The sequence below is a fragment of the Nematolebias whitei genome, chromosome 14 (genome assembly GCF_014905685.2).
Source record: "Nematolebias whitei isolate Nwh7 chromosome 14, NemWhi1, whole genome shotgun sequence".
In the NCBI taxonomy this organism is placed as follows: domain Eukaryota; kingdom Metazoa; phylum Chordata; class Actinopteri; order Cyprinodontiformes; family Rivulidae; genus Nematolebias; species Nematolebias whitei.
This window is the reverse complement of record NC_056511.1, coordinates 37,164,423-37,182,326: the sequence shown is the minus strand read 5'-3', so window position 1 is coordinate 37,182,326 and position 17,904 is coordinate 37,164,423. Positions and strand designations below refer to the sequence as shown.

Here is a 17,904-nt window from a genome sequence, read left to right as displayed (position 1 = left end):
CATTTCCAAATGTTGGTGAGTACTAGTTATAGGTGAAAGAAGTCAAACAACTATGTACAATAAAACATTTTTTAATTCAAACATAAAACAAAGAATTGAATAATCTCTGCTTAATGCTGCTCAGACAAAGTGTCGGAGGACGATGGGAGGAGAAAAAGGACAGCGAGAGAGAGAGGAATGCATTGCACTCAGACGGTTATCTCTGGTCCTGCCTCGCCCTGGTAAATATTTTTATTATTCATCACGAGAATAATCTTGACGTTCAGTAACCAGAAATCTGATTTGCACATTTAATTATATTTAAAAACTTTAAGCTATATCAACTTAAAAAAGCTGATTCAGCTAAAATGTGCATTTATCTAATTGTCGTCATAGTCATCATCGTCGAGACAACCTTCTTCGTCATCGTCGCTGCTCAGATCTGATTCATCTTCTGAACTTTCCTCTTTTTTCTTCTTTGCTACGACCATGAGGTGAGCTGCTTCCGCGGGTGAACTGACGCCGCCGCACACAACATAAAAACAGTGAGACGGGCCAACCGTGGACATTCTGTTTGAAAAATTTAAGAACTGGGTTTGCCTTAACCAATATATATTTATATAATAAAAACGAATACCAATAATCCTCAGTTTGATACAAAGGAAGGCCAGAGAGTCAATGACACCAGTGAGGAGCACTAGTCCACCATTATTCTCCTGAGTTCTGGAAGTTCCTGAACTGGGTTCGAAGCGTTGCAGACACTGAAGCATCAGCCGTTAGTTTAGCCGTCCCTCACTGGGAAAAAGAAGTTTTCTATAAACAGCGTTCTACCTCTGCAGTTTCTTAAACCTGTCTCCTCAGTAGACTTCAGCAGGAAGATTTAAAGTTAATTCACCGCAGCAGTTTTTACAGTTGGGACTGTTTTACATTTCATTTATTGAGAAGTGATGATCAGATCATCTTTAAACAGTCACTGCTGCTGCGAGTTAAAAGTAAAAGTCTCAAGACCCACACCAAGAACAGCCTGTATATATTTACATGTATGCTACTGCTTAAAATGTCTAAAAAAATTTAAAAAGTTCATTTTGATATGAAATAAACAGATATGGTAGAAAGAAAAAAAAAAAGGACGCCTATGATTGGTCGCTTCCAAAAAAACAAAAATGGACCCAACCAAGCCCAGCAGACTCCATCCCAAGTGGATCGGAAGAGATTTGGTTCTCTAGCTCTCACCATACAGTTGGGCCTTTCTTCTCGTACGTCGTCTCCGTCTGCATCTCAAAGTCATTTTCACTGTGCTTTCTCCTGCAGACCCTCACAGCCACAAAGATACCGAGGAGGACCAGAACGACACCGCAGGCACCTCCAACTGCAGTCGCCAGCATGGTAATCTCAGACATGGATGCTAGGAGAGACAAAACAGATCAAAAAGAGCATCTGACTGGTTTAAATTGACGTTCCTTTATGCAATAATACACATTACAATCTTTATTAGCTTCAAAGTTCACTTTTCTATGAACTAAAGAGGCTAATAAGACAAACATCTCCTCAAACCTACAAAAATTCTCATTTACTGCTTTATTTATACTATAAATACAACAAACTAACAAAAAGTTCTTAAGTAGCAAACACTGTGCCGACCTTTGTCAACAACTTTGAGGACGGTCTCTCCATTGCTGCCGTGCACGTCTGGGCGGTTCTTCACCTGGCAGATGTAGGTACCGTTGAAGGTCGGAAGCACCTCTTGCAGTGTGATGGAGGCATCTTTCCTCGTAACGTCTCCTGACCACACAGCGTGTCCTTTAAAACGCCCGTCCTCAGGAGGGTACGCAGTCTCCTGGTAGTAAAACACCTGAAACATTCACAGATAAATACAATAAGTGCAAAAATCAGAACAAACAAGAGTAATGTTACCAGTAAATAATACGCCCATTAGTAAACTGTCAGAGTAATCAGAACCTAAAGCAGGACTTTCCTCTCACAACAATCCTGAATACAGTAGTCGAGGGTGAAGCGGCTGGAATGAGGATCAGCGCCTCCAAAACTGAGGCTATGGTCCTCAGTCGGAAAATGGTGGATTATCATCTCTGGGTTGGGAGTAAGGTTCAGCCTCGAGTGGAGGAGTTAAAGTATCTTAGGGTTTGGTTCACAAGAGATGAAAGAATGGAGTGGAAGATTACCAGACGGATCGGTGCAACTTTTACAGTATTGAGGACTTTGCTGGTCCGTTGTGGTGAAGAGGGAGCTGAACTTTACTAGTTGGTCTACATTCCTACCCACACCTATGGTCTTGAACTTTGGTTAGGGTTAATTTCCTGCATTATAGGGAGAGAGGAGCCGCCGGAATTTGACGGTCAACTGTTGGTTGGTTCGAGGCTTCTCCCTCTTCTGTTTATTTTAGCCAGGACTCCCAACTTTCTGTCTATACAAATGATTGTATTTATTAAAATGTATACTTTAAATGTTACAATTGTCTGCACTCCATATGTTATGCATCCTGTGAGCCACTCTGAGACTGCTGAAAGATAATGTCCTTTTGAGTCCACTTTATAAGGCTGTTAAATTCTTACCTGACTCAGAACTAGCTAACTGCTAGTTCAATCAGGGCCAAGACCAAAGTGGAGCTCTGCTGACTTAAAACAACTCATTTGCCAAAAATGGATGCAAGGTTTATTGAAACACTGATTTATAAATGTTTACCCTCAATTAAGTTCTCATTATAACTATTCCAGCATATATTCAAGCTAAAAAAAGCACCTGGTGGCACAAATAGCTACTCCTGATGCTGTCAGCCTTAGCAAATAGCCAAAAACTTTAGGTAAATAACTTGAGTACGACAAAATTGACAGCGATTAAAGATGTCAATTTATTTCTTTAGCACATAAAAACAACAAAAGCTGACCAAAGTGCTTTACAGTTAAATCAAATGAAAAAAGTTAAAAATACATCTTGTGCCACTCAAAAACCATAAAGTTAACAATAAAATACAACACACAACAATAAAAATCAGCTTGAACTTTTTCTCAGACTGCATGAATCAAATGCCATGGGAAAAAAGATGAGTCTTGAGCAAAGATTTAAAACTCTCAACAGTCTCAGCACTCTTGAAATGATGTTCATACGAATACTAATTAATACAGCTTTTACAACTATAAGTTGTTTTAGCTGCTTTAAGACTCTGGGAATCAAGTTTGGTCCTAGCCGTTGTTCACAACATTTTCAAAGAACTGCATTTTGAAATAACTCTGTCACCAAATCCGCTGCCTATATTAAGTTTGTGTCTAAGTGGAGATGGTTTCCGAGTGCCACCCACAAGGAAACACTCATATTTCAGCCATTTACTCAGATATGATGAAAAAGAACCTTCACAACCGCCTAATAATTGGTAAAGAAAAACATGCTGGCTAAAATGTTGAGGTCTGAGCAAACATATCAGTGTTTGCTCTAGTTTACCTGCCTTATCAGGGCACTCATATTGTCCGAAATTTTTTTGTTGACAGAAGATGGGGATGCCAGAGACACGACTGTGTCGTGCATTGTTTGTACCAACATTTGTCGGGGGGGGGGGGGGGGGTGTTGATGGCTCAGCGTGAGGGAAGCAGAGCATTACCCATTTACCTGATGAAGCCTTTCGAATGGAGAGTGAAACGTCTCAACACACACAAAAAAAGAAACCATCCAGATGACCTGACTGAACATTGGATTTTCTATCCAAAAAAGTTCAATCTGGAACTCTGGACATTCAAAAAAAAAAAAAAAAAGCAAAAAAATGTAGAAACATTTCGTCTCTCATCCGAGAGACTTCCTCAGTCTGAGGTGCTATTTTCAGCTCAGTCTCTTAAATAGCACCTTCTCAGAGTGGATCAACCAGTTTGCTGCTGACAACCAAAACCAGCTGATCACATGGTCAGGAAGGACCATCAGCCTAACAATGGATCATTAGCACACTGATGGCTGTTTACTATTCACAGAGGGCTGAGTGATACTAGCAATCACAGCATTGTAAGAGGGGGACAGTTGAACCCGGAGGCCTCCACCACTGTTTAACAATGGACGATTTCTTTTCACAAAGATGGCCTCCTTTACTCATCTCTCAAACCATCGTTCCTCTCTGTCCAGGATGTGAACATCTTCATCCCTGAAAGAGTGACCTCTGGCCTGGAGATGAGTGTAGACCGCAGAGTCCTGGCCTGATGATGTTGATCTTCTGTGCTGGGCCATCCTTTTGGCCAGTGGCTGTTTAGTTTCCCCGATGTAAGACTGATCACAGCCCTCCTGACACTGAACAGCATACACAACATTACTCTGTTTGTGCCGGGGGACTGGATCTTTGGGATGAACCAGTCTTTGCCGTAATGTATTTTGGGGTTTAAAAGCCACTGGGACGTTGTATTTAGAAAATAAACGTCTCAGTTTCTCTGATACTCCCTCAACATACGGAATGACCACTGGTCTGGGTTCCACCTTTTCACCTGTTGGCTGACTGGAGTCCTGTTTGGGTTTCTTCTCTGCTTTCAGGAAGGCCCAGTTAGGATATCCACATTTATCTAGAGCCTGTCTTGTGTGGGATTTCTCCTTCTGCCTGGCTCCTGAGTTAGTGGGGATGCTGTCTGCTCTGTGATACAGAGTCCTGATGACTCCTAACTTGTGCTTCAAAGGGTGATGGTAGTCAAACTGCAAATTCTAAAAGTGGGAGCAAAACTTTGCAATACTTTGCAGTTTGACTCCCACTTTTAGAATTTGCAGTTTGACTACCATCACCCTTTGGAGCACAAGTTAGGAGTCATCAGGACTCTGTATCACAGAGCAGACAGCATCCCCACTAACTCAGGAGTCAGGCAGAAGGAGAAATCCCACACAAGACAGGCTCTAGATAAATGTGGATATCCTAACTGGGCCTTCTTGAAAGCAGAGAAGAAACCCAAACAGGACTCCAGTCAGCCATCAGGTGAAAAGGAGGAACCCAGACCAGTGGTCATTCTGTATGTTGAGGGAGTATCAGAGAAACTGAGACATTTATTTTCTAAACACAACGTCCCAGTGGCTTTTAAACCCCAAAATACATTACGGCAAAGACTGGTTCATCCCAAAGATCCAGTCCCACGGCACAAACAGAGTAATATTGTGTATGCTGTTCAGTGTCAGGAGGGCTGTGATCAGTTTTACATCGGGGAAACTAAACAGCCACTGGCCAAAAGGATGGACCAGCACAGAAGATCAACATCATCAGGCCAGGACTCTGCGGTCTTCACGCATCTCCAGGCCAGCGGTCACTCTTTCAGGGATGATGATGTTCACATCCTGGACAGAGAGGAACGATGGTTTGAGAGAGGAGTAAAGGAGGCCATCTTTGTGAAAAGAAATCGTCCATCATTAAACAGGGGTGGAGGCCTCTGGGTTCAACTCTCCCCCTCTTACAATGCTGTGATTGCTAGTATCACTCAGCCCTCTGTGAACAGTAAACAGCCATCAGTGTGCTAATGATCCATTGTTAGGCTGATGGTCTTTCTTGAGCATGTGATCAGCTGGTTTTGGTTGTCATCAGCAAAACTGGTTGATCCACTCTGAGAAGGTGCTATTTAAGAGACTGAGCTGAATACAGCACCTCAGACTGAGGAAGTCTTTCGGATGAGAGACGAAACGTTTCTACATTTTTTTGCTTTGTTTTTTTTTTTGAATGTCCAGAGGACCAGATTGAACTTTTTTGGATTTTTCTACCTGGATTATTGAGCATGCATCAGGATTTTGGATTTTATACCTGCATTAATGAGCATGGACTTTGGTGTTTTGAACCAGTTTGACATGACTGTGATGACGGGGGAGAGGGAGGGCACCGGAGGAGAGGGCATACCCCAGAGGCCATCTTAGCACCAACATAACAGTTTTTTTTTCCAATTTGGAGTAAGCTGTTGGGGGAGAATAAGTTTTGTTTGTTCCAACCTTCTGGATGGAGAACGAAACGTCGCAGCACAAAAAAAATAGAAACCGTCCAGATGAAAATTGTTGGATTTTATACCTGGATTATTCATTCCTTCAGCCTTTAATTATACAGGTTAATCCCATTGAGCCTCGGGGACTCAGTTACAAAAGAGACCTGATTTCTTTAACAAAGTGATGACAACAGTGGATAACAATAACAAGGAGCAGAGTAGGAGAAGGCCCTTTTGCTGAGTTCAGTCCTCACTGAGGGAACACTGCAGGCAATAATGTCCTGAGAGCGCACGCTGTAGCTGCACTCACGCAGAGACATGTAGGAGGAGATGTATGAAGGCAGCAGACCAAGAAGTGATTTAAAGATGAAAATGTACCAGTGAGAGTGTGCGTGAAGTTAATGATGTCCAGTTAACCAGTGAATACAGGGTGCAGTGATGGGTACGGTAGTTACAGCCAGTTATGAATTTTAGTGCACTGTGATGGACAGCATCCAACATGTAGCTTGTTAGCTAGTACATCATATTATGTGCCGCTAGCTTAGTGCTAATGTTAATATCAACAGATGTCAAGCGCGCGGGGGGGGGGGGGGGGGTGTCCAGTAGCAGGGCGCTCAGTTCTGTTGACAGGGCACCCTGCTTGTATAATGGTTGAGGAAACTGCATATGCTGGCAAAATGAGACAACGAGGAATTCTTCTTTATTGAATTATTATCATTTTCCAATTTTCCACCTCAAAAGCTTCTAATTGACAGTTTGTTGAACTTTTATGTGATTTGTCACCTGATTATCAACAAGATCCTTTTGTTTACACGAGTGTCAGGTTAAAAACTTGATTTTTTTGGTCTGGAGTGATGTCAATAGAAATTCAACATATGTGTAAAAAGAAGAATCCTTCAGCTTCTCAGTAACATTATACAAATTGATTATGGGCAGTACAGCAACCGGCAGAGAAAAATGATATATTTTAAAGGAAATAAAAAAGAATTAATGTAAAGGGATTATTTTTGAAGACATACCTTGTAGAAAACTTCAATGTAAAGGTAGAATAGGAAGATTTTATGCTAGTTGCTGGTATTGCTAGACAGTGTAACTCATCTATATGCAAATATTTTTTACAGCAAAAAAATAAAATTTTTAAATTGCACTAGAACTTGAGCTCTGTCACAGCAGGGGTCACAAATCAAAAACAAAAAGGTAAGTAAGTAAAAATACTATTTCCAAAATGATTATACTATTATTATATTTTGAGCATGAACTTTGATAATTTGAAACACTTTGGCCAAAACTACCTCAAATGAGTCGGCGGGGGAGAGGGTGAACTCTAGAAACCATCTTTGCACCATCAAACTGGTTGACCCACTACGTAAGGTGCTATTTATAAGACTGAGTTTGTTGTGGCTCCTCGGACTGATGAAGTCTTTTGAACGAAAGACAAAACGTTTCAGCAAAAAACGTCCAGAGGACCTGACTTAACTTTGTTGGATTTTTCTATCTGGATTATGGAACATGAACTTTGAGATTTCCAAAAGTGCATCTTAACCTGGAGAGTATAAAAGTCCAACTAGTCTGTAACTATTTCTCAGGATTTAACCAGAGTACAGTTTCATCTTAGTTTTAATAGTGTTTTGAGTACAGTTTTAATTCAAAACCCAAAAAATAAAAAAAAATCCAAAAATGGTAAACGGAGAGAAAATAGATTCATCAACAACCGAGAAGAAAAACTACAAATGAGGAAAATAAACTAAATATGAAGGTACTTACCTTTGAATCTTCAGTCTACGTGAACAGAATAAGACTCTACAGAATTAGCTACAATCCATTGATGCTATTTAAATAAACAAGCAGTATTTGATCCAGAAAATTATTTCTACTCACCGATTCATCAGTTCCTCCCGTAAGGGGTCGGAAGGACCAGGACACGGTGACTGACTGAAGTGACACAGAATGAGTGGAGCTGAAGGTGCACTTCAGTTTCACGCTGGTCCCGTTGACAGCTTCCACCTCACTCGGAGTGAAAATTTCTATTCCACAGACCTGTCGTATCCCTGAAATAAAGAACAATGTGTTAGAAAACTGTAGCCAGAGTACCGTTCCTGGTGCAAAGTCTGGATAAATCAGACAAATTGAATTGAGACGGGCCTTTCGTTTCAAATGTTCTAAAAATCAAATACACAGCTCATAAACATGAGGCGGTTACTAATGTCGGACACTAGTTCTGTTTTCCAGTTGGCTCCTGGGTGAAGGCTGCGGAGAGGTGAGACAACGTTAAAGTGGAGTAATGTCATGGGTTTTTCTTTAAGAGCATTTTAAGAAGCTACAGTAAATGTTTGGAACAATACAGCATGCTTAAATGTAGGTGATTGGTAAGAAAACTGATATACTGTATAGAAAACTGGTGGAAAGACAGATCCTTATGTAGAACAATGACATTAAAGTAAGCCTGTAATAAACACCTCTGAAGGCTCACAGTGTTCAAGCAGGAATTCAGGTCAAACCGGTCTTGATCGTTCGTATCTGTATGGTTGATCAGTGATGCAACGACAAACACCTCTCTGTTTAATTTACTGTACAAATAAAACTAACTCATATCCCCTGAAAAAAAGAACGACACATTTAGGCTGTATTCCAATAAAAATCAGAGACGCAGGGTTCTGACGTCTTTGTTGGCACCATATGAAACAAATGGTTGGTTAATGAAGCCGTTTGCTATTTTCTACTATTGCTGGAATTTTGACTTCCTTAAATTTGTTTTTGTAAACCTTGAAAGAATGTTATTGTGCCGGATATTCATAAGAGATGCCAACACAAGTTCTACTGTGAAAATCCACCCTTAGGTAGCCAAAACACAACCCTTAGAAAATAATCATGTCAGAGATCCTCCTTCAATCTAACATTCAACCCAAGAGGGTCCGCTTGTTATTATTGTTCAAATCTGTGTGCAAGCTCTGTGTGCATGCTCCACGCCTTGCTTCCTGTTTTTGGTGTATATGAAGCAGTGTTACAGCACCACATACAGGCCTGGCATGGTTTCCACTGAGTTTTTGACCGTTTTAAGCATTTTCATGTGGACGAAGACATGTCTAGAAATGGTGCTGTGTTTACAAAGACATTTTAACTGAAAAAGTTCCAATTCATTTCACTTTATTTATATTTATTTCACCTTTACTTAACCAGGCATAAACGCTAAGAACAAATTCTTACAGCGCTGGCCTGGCAAGGTCAACAGGTACTTGTAGGATCAAAGTCAATATAGCGCAAAGTCACAACAGAAGTCATTTCAGGGCACTGTACAGAGACATTAATATACATAAAATTAAGTTTGAAACATTATTTATCTGAGGAGAAGGCTGCTTTGAATTTAACTTCATTGCAGAACTCTCGTCTTGAGCAAGCATGAAGGCAGCATCTTATCTCCAGCAAACTGGTTGGTCCACTTAGGGAGTGTACTGTTTAGTGGGGAAATGGTTTACTTAGGACTCCTCAGACTGATGAAGCCCTCCGGATAGAAGGCGAAACGTCTCTAAAAAAAAAAGAAACTGTCCAGATGACCTGACTGAGCATTATTAGATTTGGTGCCTGGATGATTGAGCATGAACTTTGATGACATAAAGGCAACAGTGAAAAAATAACTCCTTCATGAGGAAGAAACCTCTAACAGAACCAGGCTAAGGACAAGAGGCCATTTGCTTCGACCGGCTGAGTTTGAGGGGAACAGATACACAATGGCAGGCTGAGAATCACATGTTAAGACAGAAATAATTTCAAATTTAAACTATTCATATGAATGCATTTGTAACAATTCTTTTTTAAAAATTAGGTCAGTTTGTCCTCCAGTTCCATCTATGGTAGCATAACCCTAACTACAGGATTTATCCAAAAGGAAAGTCTTAAGCCCAGTCTTAAAACTGGACAATGTGTCAGCCTCATAGACAGAAACTGGAAAGTTGGTTCCACATGAGAGGAGCCTGATAACTGAAAGATCTTCCTCCCATTCTGCTCTTGGAAACACTAGGAACCACAAGTAAAGGCTCCAGTATACAGCCGCGTACGTCCGTTCACGCGTATGTATGCGTGTACTGTACGCAGAGGGTTCAGACATGATACTCCAGCGTACACCCCGAGCAGCTGCAGAGCAGCTTCACAGACAAGGGGCGTTTACCTTTGGGACAAATTGAGGTTGCCGATTGGTCATTTGCTGACACGCCAACTGGAATGATTGACAGGTCGGAAAAAAGGAAAAAAAAAGCGAGCGCTGGCAGCCTCCGCCCAGCGGTGTTCTGTGTTTATATGTTGTTAATAAAAAGATCTAAAAAAATTAAAAAAAAACAGAGCGCGCTGGCTCTACATTCCACACATCAGACCAGCCCACCAGGAAATCTCCAGACCCTCCCGCAGCCAAGCTGGACCTGAGTTTAATTCGCTCGTGACAAATTCTTTCATTTCTCACCATTTCAGTCATGGCATCAACGGAGGAGGAAGAGATCACTGCCTCTTGGCAAAAAAACAAAACAAAAGGCCAGATCAGGGATGAAGAAGGGGAATTTAATACATTGGTGTCGCATACAAAACAGTCCGTCGCTGGGCAGTTTATTGTGCGACACCGCGTACGCGTATGCGGTCGTAAAAAATTGAGCTTTGCACGGACATGCCCTGGGGGGTACGCTCGTACCTCTGCGTACGTACGTGCGTACCTCTGCGTATGGAAGTACGCGGCAGTATACTGGGGGCTTAAGCCTGCAGTCTGAGAGTGGAGTGCTCTATTAGGAAAATATGGAACAATAAGACCTTGAATATAAGATGGAGCAAGGTTGCTGAGAGCTTTGTAAGATTTTGAATGGAGAAGCTAAAACTGGAGAGATATGATCTCTACTACCAACTCTCATTAAAACTCAGCAGCAGCATTTGGGATCAACTGAAAGCTTTTTAAAGGCGTTTTTGGACACCCAGACAATAAACCATTGCAATAACCAAAAATATTTAAACTGCTGCAAATCACAGATTTCACATGGAAATCGATAGCCTTCCACAAATATGGGAAGAAAACTGTGCAGCGATAGGAAACAATTTTTGACCAACCATGAGTTTTTACAGCTGTGCGGTCTACCTGAAAAGGCTTATTTTGTAACCTTTACAAAACAAGAACACTGCTGACTGTGTGCTTAGCATATTTGGGTTTGATGACATGGCCATGTTAGGCTCATGGCACAGAGACAGCAGGTGTTATGTTCAACAAAGCTTATCTTTGATAGCAAGGCTGGATGACTTCGCCCATTTGAATCCTGAACAGGCCCTGAATAACATTAACAGACAACCTGATGCATGCTCAATAATCCAGGTAGAAGAATCTAACAAAGTCTTGGACGTCCAGAGGACCTGACTTAACTTTGTTACACTAACAGATAACATTAACACACACACACACTGGCTCATAGAATACACACTGTTGGATATGAAAGAAAGTGTGAAAGTCACTGGTGTAAGGCACTGGTGTAAGGCACTGGTGTGTCATTGTTGTTGGACAAAAGTATGTTGACACATGCTGGGTCTTGTTCAACTTTTACACCCAATTGAATAATTTCACAATCAAGCTTTTATCTCTCCTGACTCGCTGAAGAGAGAATCACCCAGTTACAGCTAAAGAGCGACAATTCATGATTCATTTGTCAACACTGACGGGAAAAATGCTCTTATTAAAAAAAAAAAAAGTTTCAAACAAGGCATGAGTGAAAAACTCGTTGTACACAAAGTAATGATAAAGCGCAGCAAAAACTAACCCCATCATAACTAAATAAATACATTACCGTAACGGTCAGGCATGGAGGTGGAGAAATTATGATTTGGGCCGGTTTTGTAACCACCAAATCTGGGTGTGTGGGGTTGTTCCTTTGCCATGTCAGTTTTTAGTCACTTGAAACCCTGACTTTTACAAATATGAAATATTTATACCTATTATCGGATACTCCAACACATTTACTGGTTAAAATGTGGTCAACATTAGGGTGAGGGGTCAATGGGTAAGAGCAAAAAAAATAAAGAATATATGGAAATCACAATAAAAGAAACCAAAATATAGCAACAAAAAAAAAGCATTTACTGTATGTTAGGGTTAGAAAAGAGTTTGAATTGGTTAAGGTTGGCTTGAATCACTTGGGAATAGATATGTTGATGTCATGTCTGTAAACCTCTGCTCCTCAAGGACCACTCTCCTGCATGTTTTAGATTTATTTCTACTTCAAAACACCTTACTGAAAGAAATGGGACATTCACAGATTTTTGCAGAACTTGATCAAACGCTGAAGAGGAAAATCAACGGTTTAAATCAGGCACGTTGGAGCAGGAAAACTAAAACCTGACAGACGTGGATCTAGACACCCCCTGCTGTTTGTCAACAAAGGCACAAATATGGTTAATATTTTAAATAAATAGATGTTTATCTCCATTACCATTACTCATTCACATAATTAATAAAATAAAATAAAAAATCAGAAATGGGATTGCAAATAAATCGTGTCATCTGGACCAGTAAGAAACATTCCATCCCCCATCCAGAGGACTTCCTCAGTTTACAGCCTGCAAACCGCCTTCACTGCTGTGTTTCAAGACAACCTCATGTTGGGATTTCAAAAGTAGACTTTTAACACGTGCAAAACACACCTATTCAAATCAATCAATCATCATGCACAACAATCAGATGTTTTAGGCCAGACGACTCGCTACTCACAGAAGCAGCCTGAGGACCACCAAGGTATTGCAAATAGGTATGAAACAGTAACGCCTGAACGCTACATTTGGTTGTTTGTCTCGTTTGTCTCCATGTCTGTGATGGACTTGGGACTTCTTCAGGGTGTCCCCCACCTCTCGCACAGTGATAGCTGGACATGGGCACCAGCGACTCCAAAAGAAAGAAGCGGGTAAAGATAATGGATGGACGGATGAGGCCATCCATTGAGGAATTGAAGTCTGGCTCCAATGCAACAGGACAAAGATCAAAAGCAAATCCTCAAATCTACAACTGAATGGCTGAATAAAAACACTTTTGTCATTCTGCCTGGGCTTTTTAAAGACCTATCAATTTACAAACACCTTCATAAGATCAGACCCAAATTCTTCCACAAGGAAAGAGTATGAAAAGAACCTAAAAACTAAGTTACTGTTAAAAGTTCTTCTAGCCTCTTATTTCTACACAATGCTTAAATATTATAGTTTGGGTGAAATACATGGCAAAGCCTTCCCATGTTGGGCGTTTCTGAGATTATATATTGTACCTGGTTTAAAGACCAGCACCTGCTGCCTAAACAAACTTTTAAGAATATAACATTAAAATAACCATTGGACCTAAAGCCTTAATAACGCTAGTGGGACATTAGAAAGCACAAGTTCCTCATTAGAAGTCAACAAACGAGGACTTGTGACTTTATAGTTGATCCATGTCTGACAGGTGAAGGCCTGCGCTTTAAACTCACCTGGCAACACGAGTCCTGCGAGTAACACCAGCTGCCATGTCCGATTACACTTGTGGAAAAACATTTATACTCCGTCCCCTCCCGCGGGTCTGTCTAATTCCAGTGGAAAAGTCTCTTCCCCGACGTCCCAAAAGGCATGAGGCATGAATTCAGCAGTCCCAGCAGAGAGTCGCTCCCGTCTGGACGGAAGTGAAAACGTGACTCAGCCTGCAGCTACACCTGATGGGCGGTGTTAAACAAACTGCCAAACTCTTGCGTAACCTGTTCAGACTTCCACCGAAACTGATGCTCGGTACTTCAACACCTAATCTTATCGCCACACGGAGATAAAGCAATAAAATGTTGAATTTAATTCGACTACATACGCAGAGTCAGGTAGGTTTAAATAGATCGATGAGTTAGCTGGCTGCCGCCATCTAGTGGCCGCATTTGCGCATTACCTCCTGTTGCTTTATTTTGTTGCATTATTGCTATGAAAAAGGTCGGCAAATTAATTGTGTGAATGTTTATGAAGCATTCTAACTATTGAGATCCATTTTTCAGCATCTTTCTCGTTCCAAAATTTTTGTACTATTTCAACAAATCATATATCAATGATTGTTCAGGATAAGGATGCTATGACTTTTGGTGAAACTTTAGCTTTTTTTAAATATTTATCCTTTTCTGACTTTTTTTTTTCTCATAGAAAATGAATTGAGCTCATTTTACATCCTTCAAATATTTAGATCATTTTACTGCTCCTATCACATCTTGTTCTGGTTCAGCTTCTTTCAGCTTCCTTGTGAAATTTAAGCATTTTTTTCAGCTCATTTCAGCTCATTTCAGCTATTTTGTGCTCCTTTCACATTCTTTCTGCTAACTACAACATTTTTGTGCTTCTTCTAACTTCTTTCTGATCATTTTCGCTTGTTCAAGTTCAAGTTATGTTTATGTGTTATAGGTTAACACAAGGTAACAGAAATGCTCAGGATGAGAAGAACGTTTTTGACTTGCCAAAAACAAAAAAAACAAACAAAACAAGAAAAATATTAAAGCATGCAATAAGAAATGAAGTGCATAAAAATTAAAAAAAGTACTTATAATATTTACAAGATCCTAAGAGAAAATAGTAAACAACAATATGGTAGAATATAATGGTGCAAGTAGGATGAATTTGTGTAAATAATTAAGGTAGTAAACTAAAATGCATATTATGTATATTGCACATAACTAACATATAGTATGTGTGTTATGCTCCTTTCGTCCTATTTCTGTAAGTTTGCTATTTCTGCTATTTCAGCTGTTTTATGCTGAATTTAGCTGTTTCAACTAATTCCATATTTTTTGCACTTATTTAAACTTTTCTCAGCCTAATTCAGCAAAATTGTGCTCTCTCCACTTCCTTCTGGTAACTCAAACTTCTACTATTTAGCTGGGGGGGCAAATTTCTGCTTTTTCCAGATAATTTCCACTGTTTTGTGCTCATTTCTGTCTTTAAGCCTAACTGGGCAAAGTTGTGCTCCCTCGACTTCCTTCTGGTGATTTAATCTTCTTTCCGGATTTTCTTTTTAGCTATTTTTTTGCTAATTTAAGATTTTTGTAGCTAATTTACTAATTTCTGTGCTCATTTCCGATTATTTAAACCAAATTCAGCAAATATGTGTGCCACTGGCTTCAACTTATTAACTTGTGGAGTCAACCCAATTTAAGAAGGCCTCCACGGTTAATTAACCTTGAACAACACAAAAACTCGTTCAACCTTTATTTATACAGGTTGATCTCACTGCGTCACAAGGATTCATTTGCAAGGGAGACCTGTAAAAATGGCAACACCTTGGTTGATTTTACCAATAGTGGGTTAACATTTGGTTTGACCAAAACGACTACAACTCTTTTATTTCTCAACTTAATATCAGTTTAGCCTAAATCTCTGGCATGAAAATGATCAGGGGCTATGCATTCCTTCAAGGACCATTCTAGCCACAGGCCAGTCATTTGTGTGTGTTGCATTATGATGGCATTACTATCAAACATGCCAGCTAAATCACAAGATATACAGTAATTCACATTTTAAAAATTCTGAATGATGAGGTTTATGATTTGTTTAGATGATGAACAGAGAAATAATATGTCAGGCTGTGTGACAGAAGTGATACAATGTATGAATTATAATAATTTGTATTAGGCCCAAACCATTGGTTCAACATGTGAGGGATGGAGTAAAACTTCAGCCAGGTTTTGGTCTTCAGCATCATTTTACCTGACTTAAAAGAAGGGAATGGTTGATCTGGTTTAACCTTCCCACTGACCTTGGATCAAAATGACCCTTAAGGTCTCAGTTTCAAACATCCAGATCATTACAGTCATGGCTGATTTTTGAAAATATATTGGAAAGAAAAATACACAGAAAAACTGCACTTATATTTCCCCTGAAGAAAAAAAAAAGCTTTTGTTTATTCAAAGCTTTACCTGTATAGACAAGAGAACAATATGTGAATTATGTCATAATTTAAAGAGGAAATTTACCAGTCAAACCTGTTTGTTTGACAGAGACAATAACTCTGTTAGTATTCTCAATGAGCTGTTAAATCACTTCATCAACTTGTTCTCTCCAAACGTCTGAGACTTTAATGTTTGTTTTTTCTTCTTATACTCAAGAAAATCAAGATATTATGAACATGTATTTTATCCTGTTCCACTCATTAGTTCAAAATGCTCCCTTCTTGAAAAAAGTTTTGCAACATTTACTTAATTAAGAGTAACACTCCTCACCTAAACAGAAAGAAAATACAAATGTATGATGAAGTTCATGATGGCTCTAAACATTAAATTTATCTTCTTCTTTGTTTATGTTTGACAGGAACACTGCATGAGCTGCACGTCATCAATAACGTAATGTTTTTAGACCCTTATACGCATGCATCTTTTCACAACATGTTATTATAATGCAAGAACAAGACTTTCCAGGCCTGTCTGCACATGCATGCTAAACCAGCAACTACTGCTGATGGTGGACTGAAAATGCCCGTGGGCTCTTGGTCTGTAAATGAAGGACTTGAGTATAGGAGTGTGCCAGGGCTTTATAACTGCACAAGTCTCACCCTTTTGTTCCTTCACATTTTTAATATTCAGTCTCAAGCTGTGAATCACTGTAAATACTGTAAATAGTTGTTACTCATGAAAAATACAGAAATGTGCCAATTTCTTTCAAATGAAATTGCATAATTTAAAAAAAAAATCTATAATCCACTATCAATTTATAGTGTACAGTTATAAAATGTTAAATAGTTAAGGTTGTTTTTTTTTTTTTTTACTAGATATTGTAAATTACACTTGTTTTCCTTTGAATACAACTGAATCAATCCACAAATTAAATAATAAAAAAAACAGTATGATGCTCAAATGTGTTTTAATTGAAGAATGTTTAAAATAATTAAAAACCTTTAAATAACTAATTACATAACACTAGAACAATTTGCATACATATGTGATGAGCTTGGGTATGGATGTTATTTTTATTTTATAACCTTACTGGATCACCATGTTAGGACTTTCATCCAAGGACATAATTTATACACAGAAAAGGCACTTGGGTTTGTCTACAAGTAAGCAGGAGATTGTTCCAAGATACAATATAAATTTTATTAACACTAAGTTAAAAAACCTATTCTAACGGAGGCAATAATGATTCTTAAAATAAATATTCAGCCAAGGCTGAGGCTTTCCAGTGTTCAGTCAACTAAAAGACAAAAGGATGGTTCAAGGTAACATGAACAGAAATTCACTCACAAGCTGTGATGCACGAGACACGAGTGGAACGGAACCCACACAAGACTGGACTGCACCTTCCACCTGGAATATAAATATGAAATTAAGTAATCAAAAATAAATATGAATAATATTTAAGAATGGCAAACAAACAAACATGGGCCTCACATTCACATATAAAAATAGTTGAAATTGGCCCCAGCCAAAGGCTTAAAGACTTTTCCTTTTAAGCAAGCCTATTCTGTCTCCACATGATTGTATCACTGATTTTAGTTGATTTTATCATTGATTTTTGTTGATTTTATCTTTGATTTTTGTTGATTTTGTCTTTGATTTTAGTTGATTTTATCATTGATTTTAGTTGATTTTATCTTTGATTTTAGTTGATTTTATTATTGATTTTTGTTGATATTATCTTTGATTTTAGTTGATTTTTAGTTGATTTTATCTTTGATTTTTATTGATTTTTATCTTTGATTTTAGTTGATTTTATCATTGATTTTAGTTATTTTATTACAGATTTTAGTTGATTTTATTATTGATTTTTGTTGATTTTATCATTGATTTTTGTTGATTTTATCTTTGATTTTTGTTGATTTTATCTTTGATTTTAGTTTATTTTATTACAGATCTTAGTTGATTTTATCTTTGATTTTTGTTGATTTTATCTTTGATTTTAGTTGATTTTATCATTGATTTTAGTTGATTGTATCACTGATTTTAGTTGATTTTATTATTGATTTTTGTTATTTTATCTTTGATTTTAGTTGATTTTATCATTG

At 38.8% G+C, this 17,904-nt stretch overlaps 1 protein-coding gene across 1 annotated transcript; it reads right to left on the bottom strand.

Annotated features, from left to right (window-relative positions):
- Positions 1-220: 220 nt before the first annotated feature.
- mpzl2b (myelin protein zero-like 2b) lies at positions 221-13,597 on the bottom strand. The gene is made up of 5 exons (XM_037688100.1): positions 13,376-13,597; positions 7,788-7,957; positions 1,621-1,831; positions 1,213-1,384; positions 221-495 (listed from the first exon to the last, which is right to left on the bottom strand). Exons 1-5 carry the CDS (start codon positions 13,437-13,439, stop codon positions 360-362), a joined length of 753 nt encoding a protein of 250 aa, XP_037544028.1. The 5' UTR covers positions 13,440-13,597; the 3' UTR covers positions 221-359.
- Between the last annotated feature and the right edge of the window lie 4,307 nt (positions 13,598-17,904).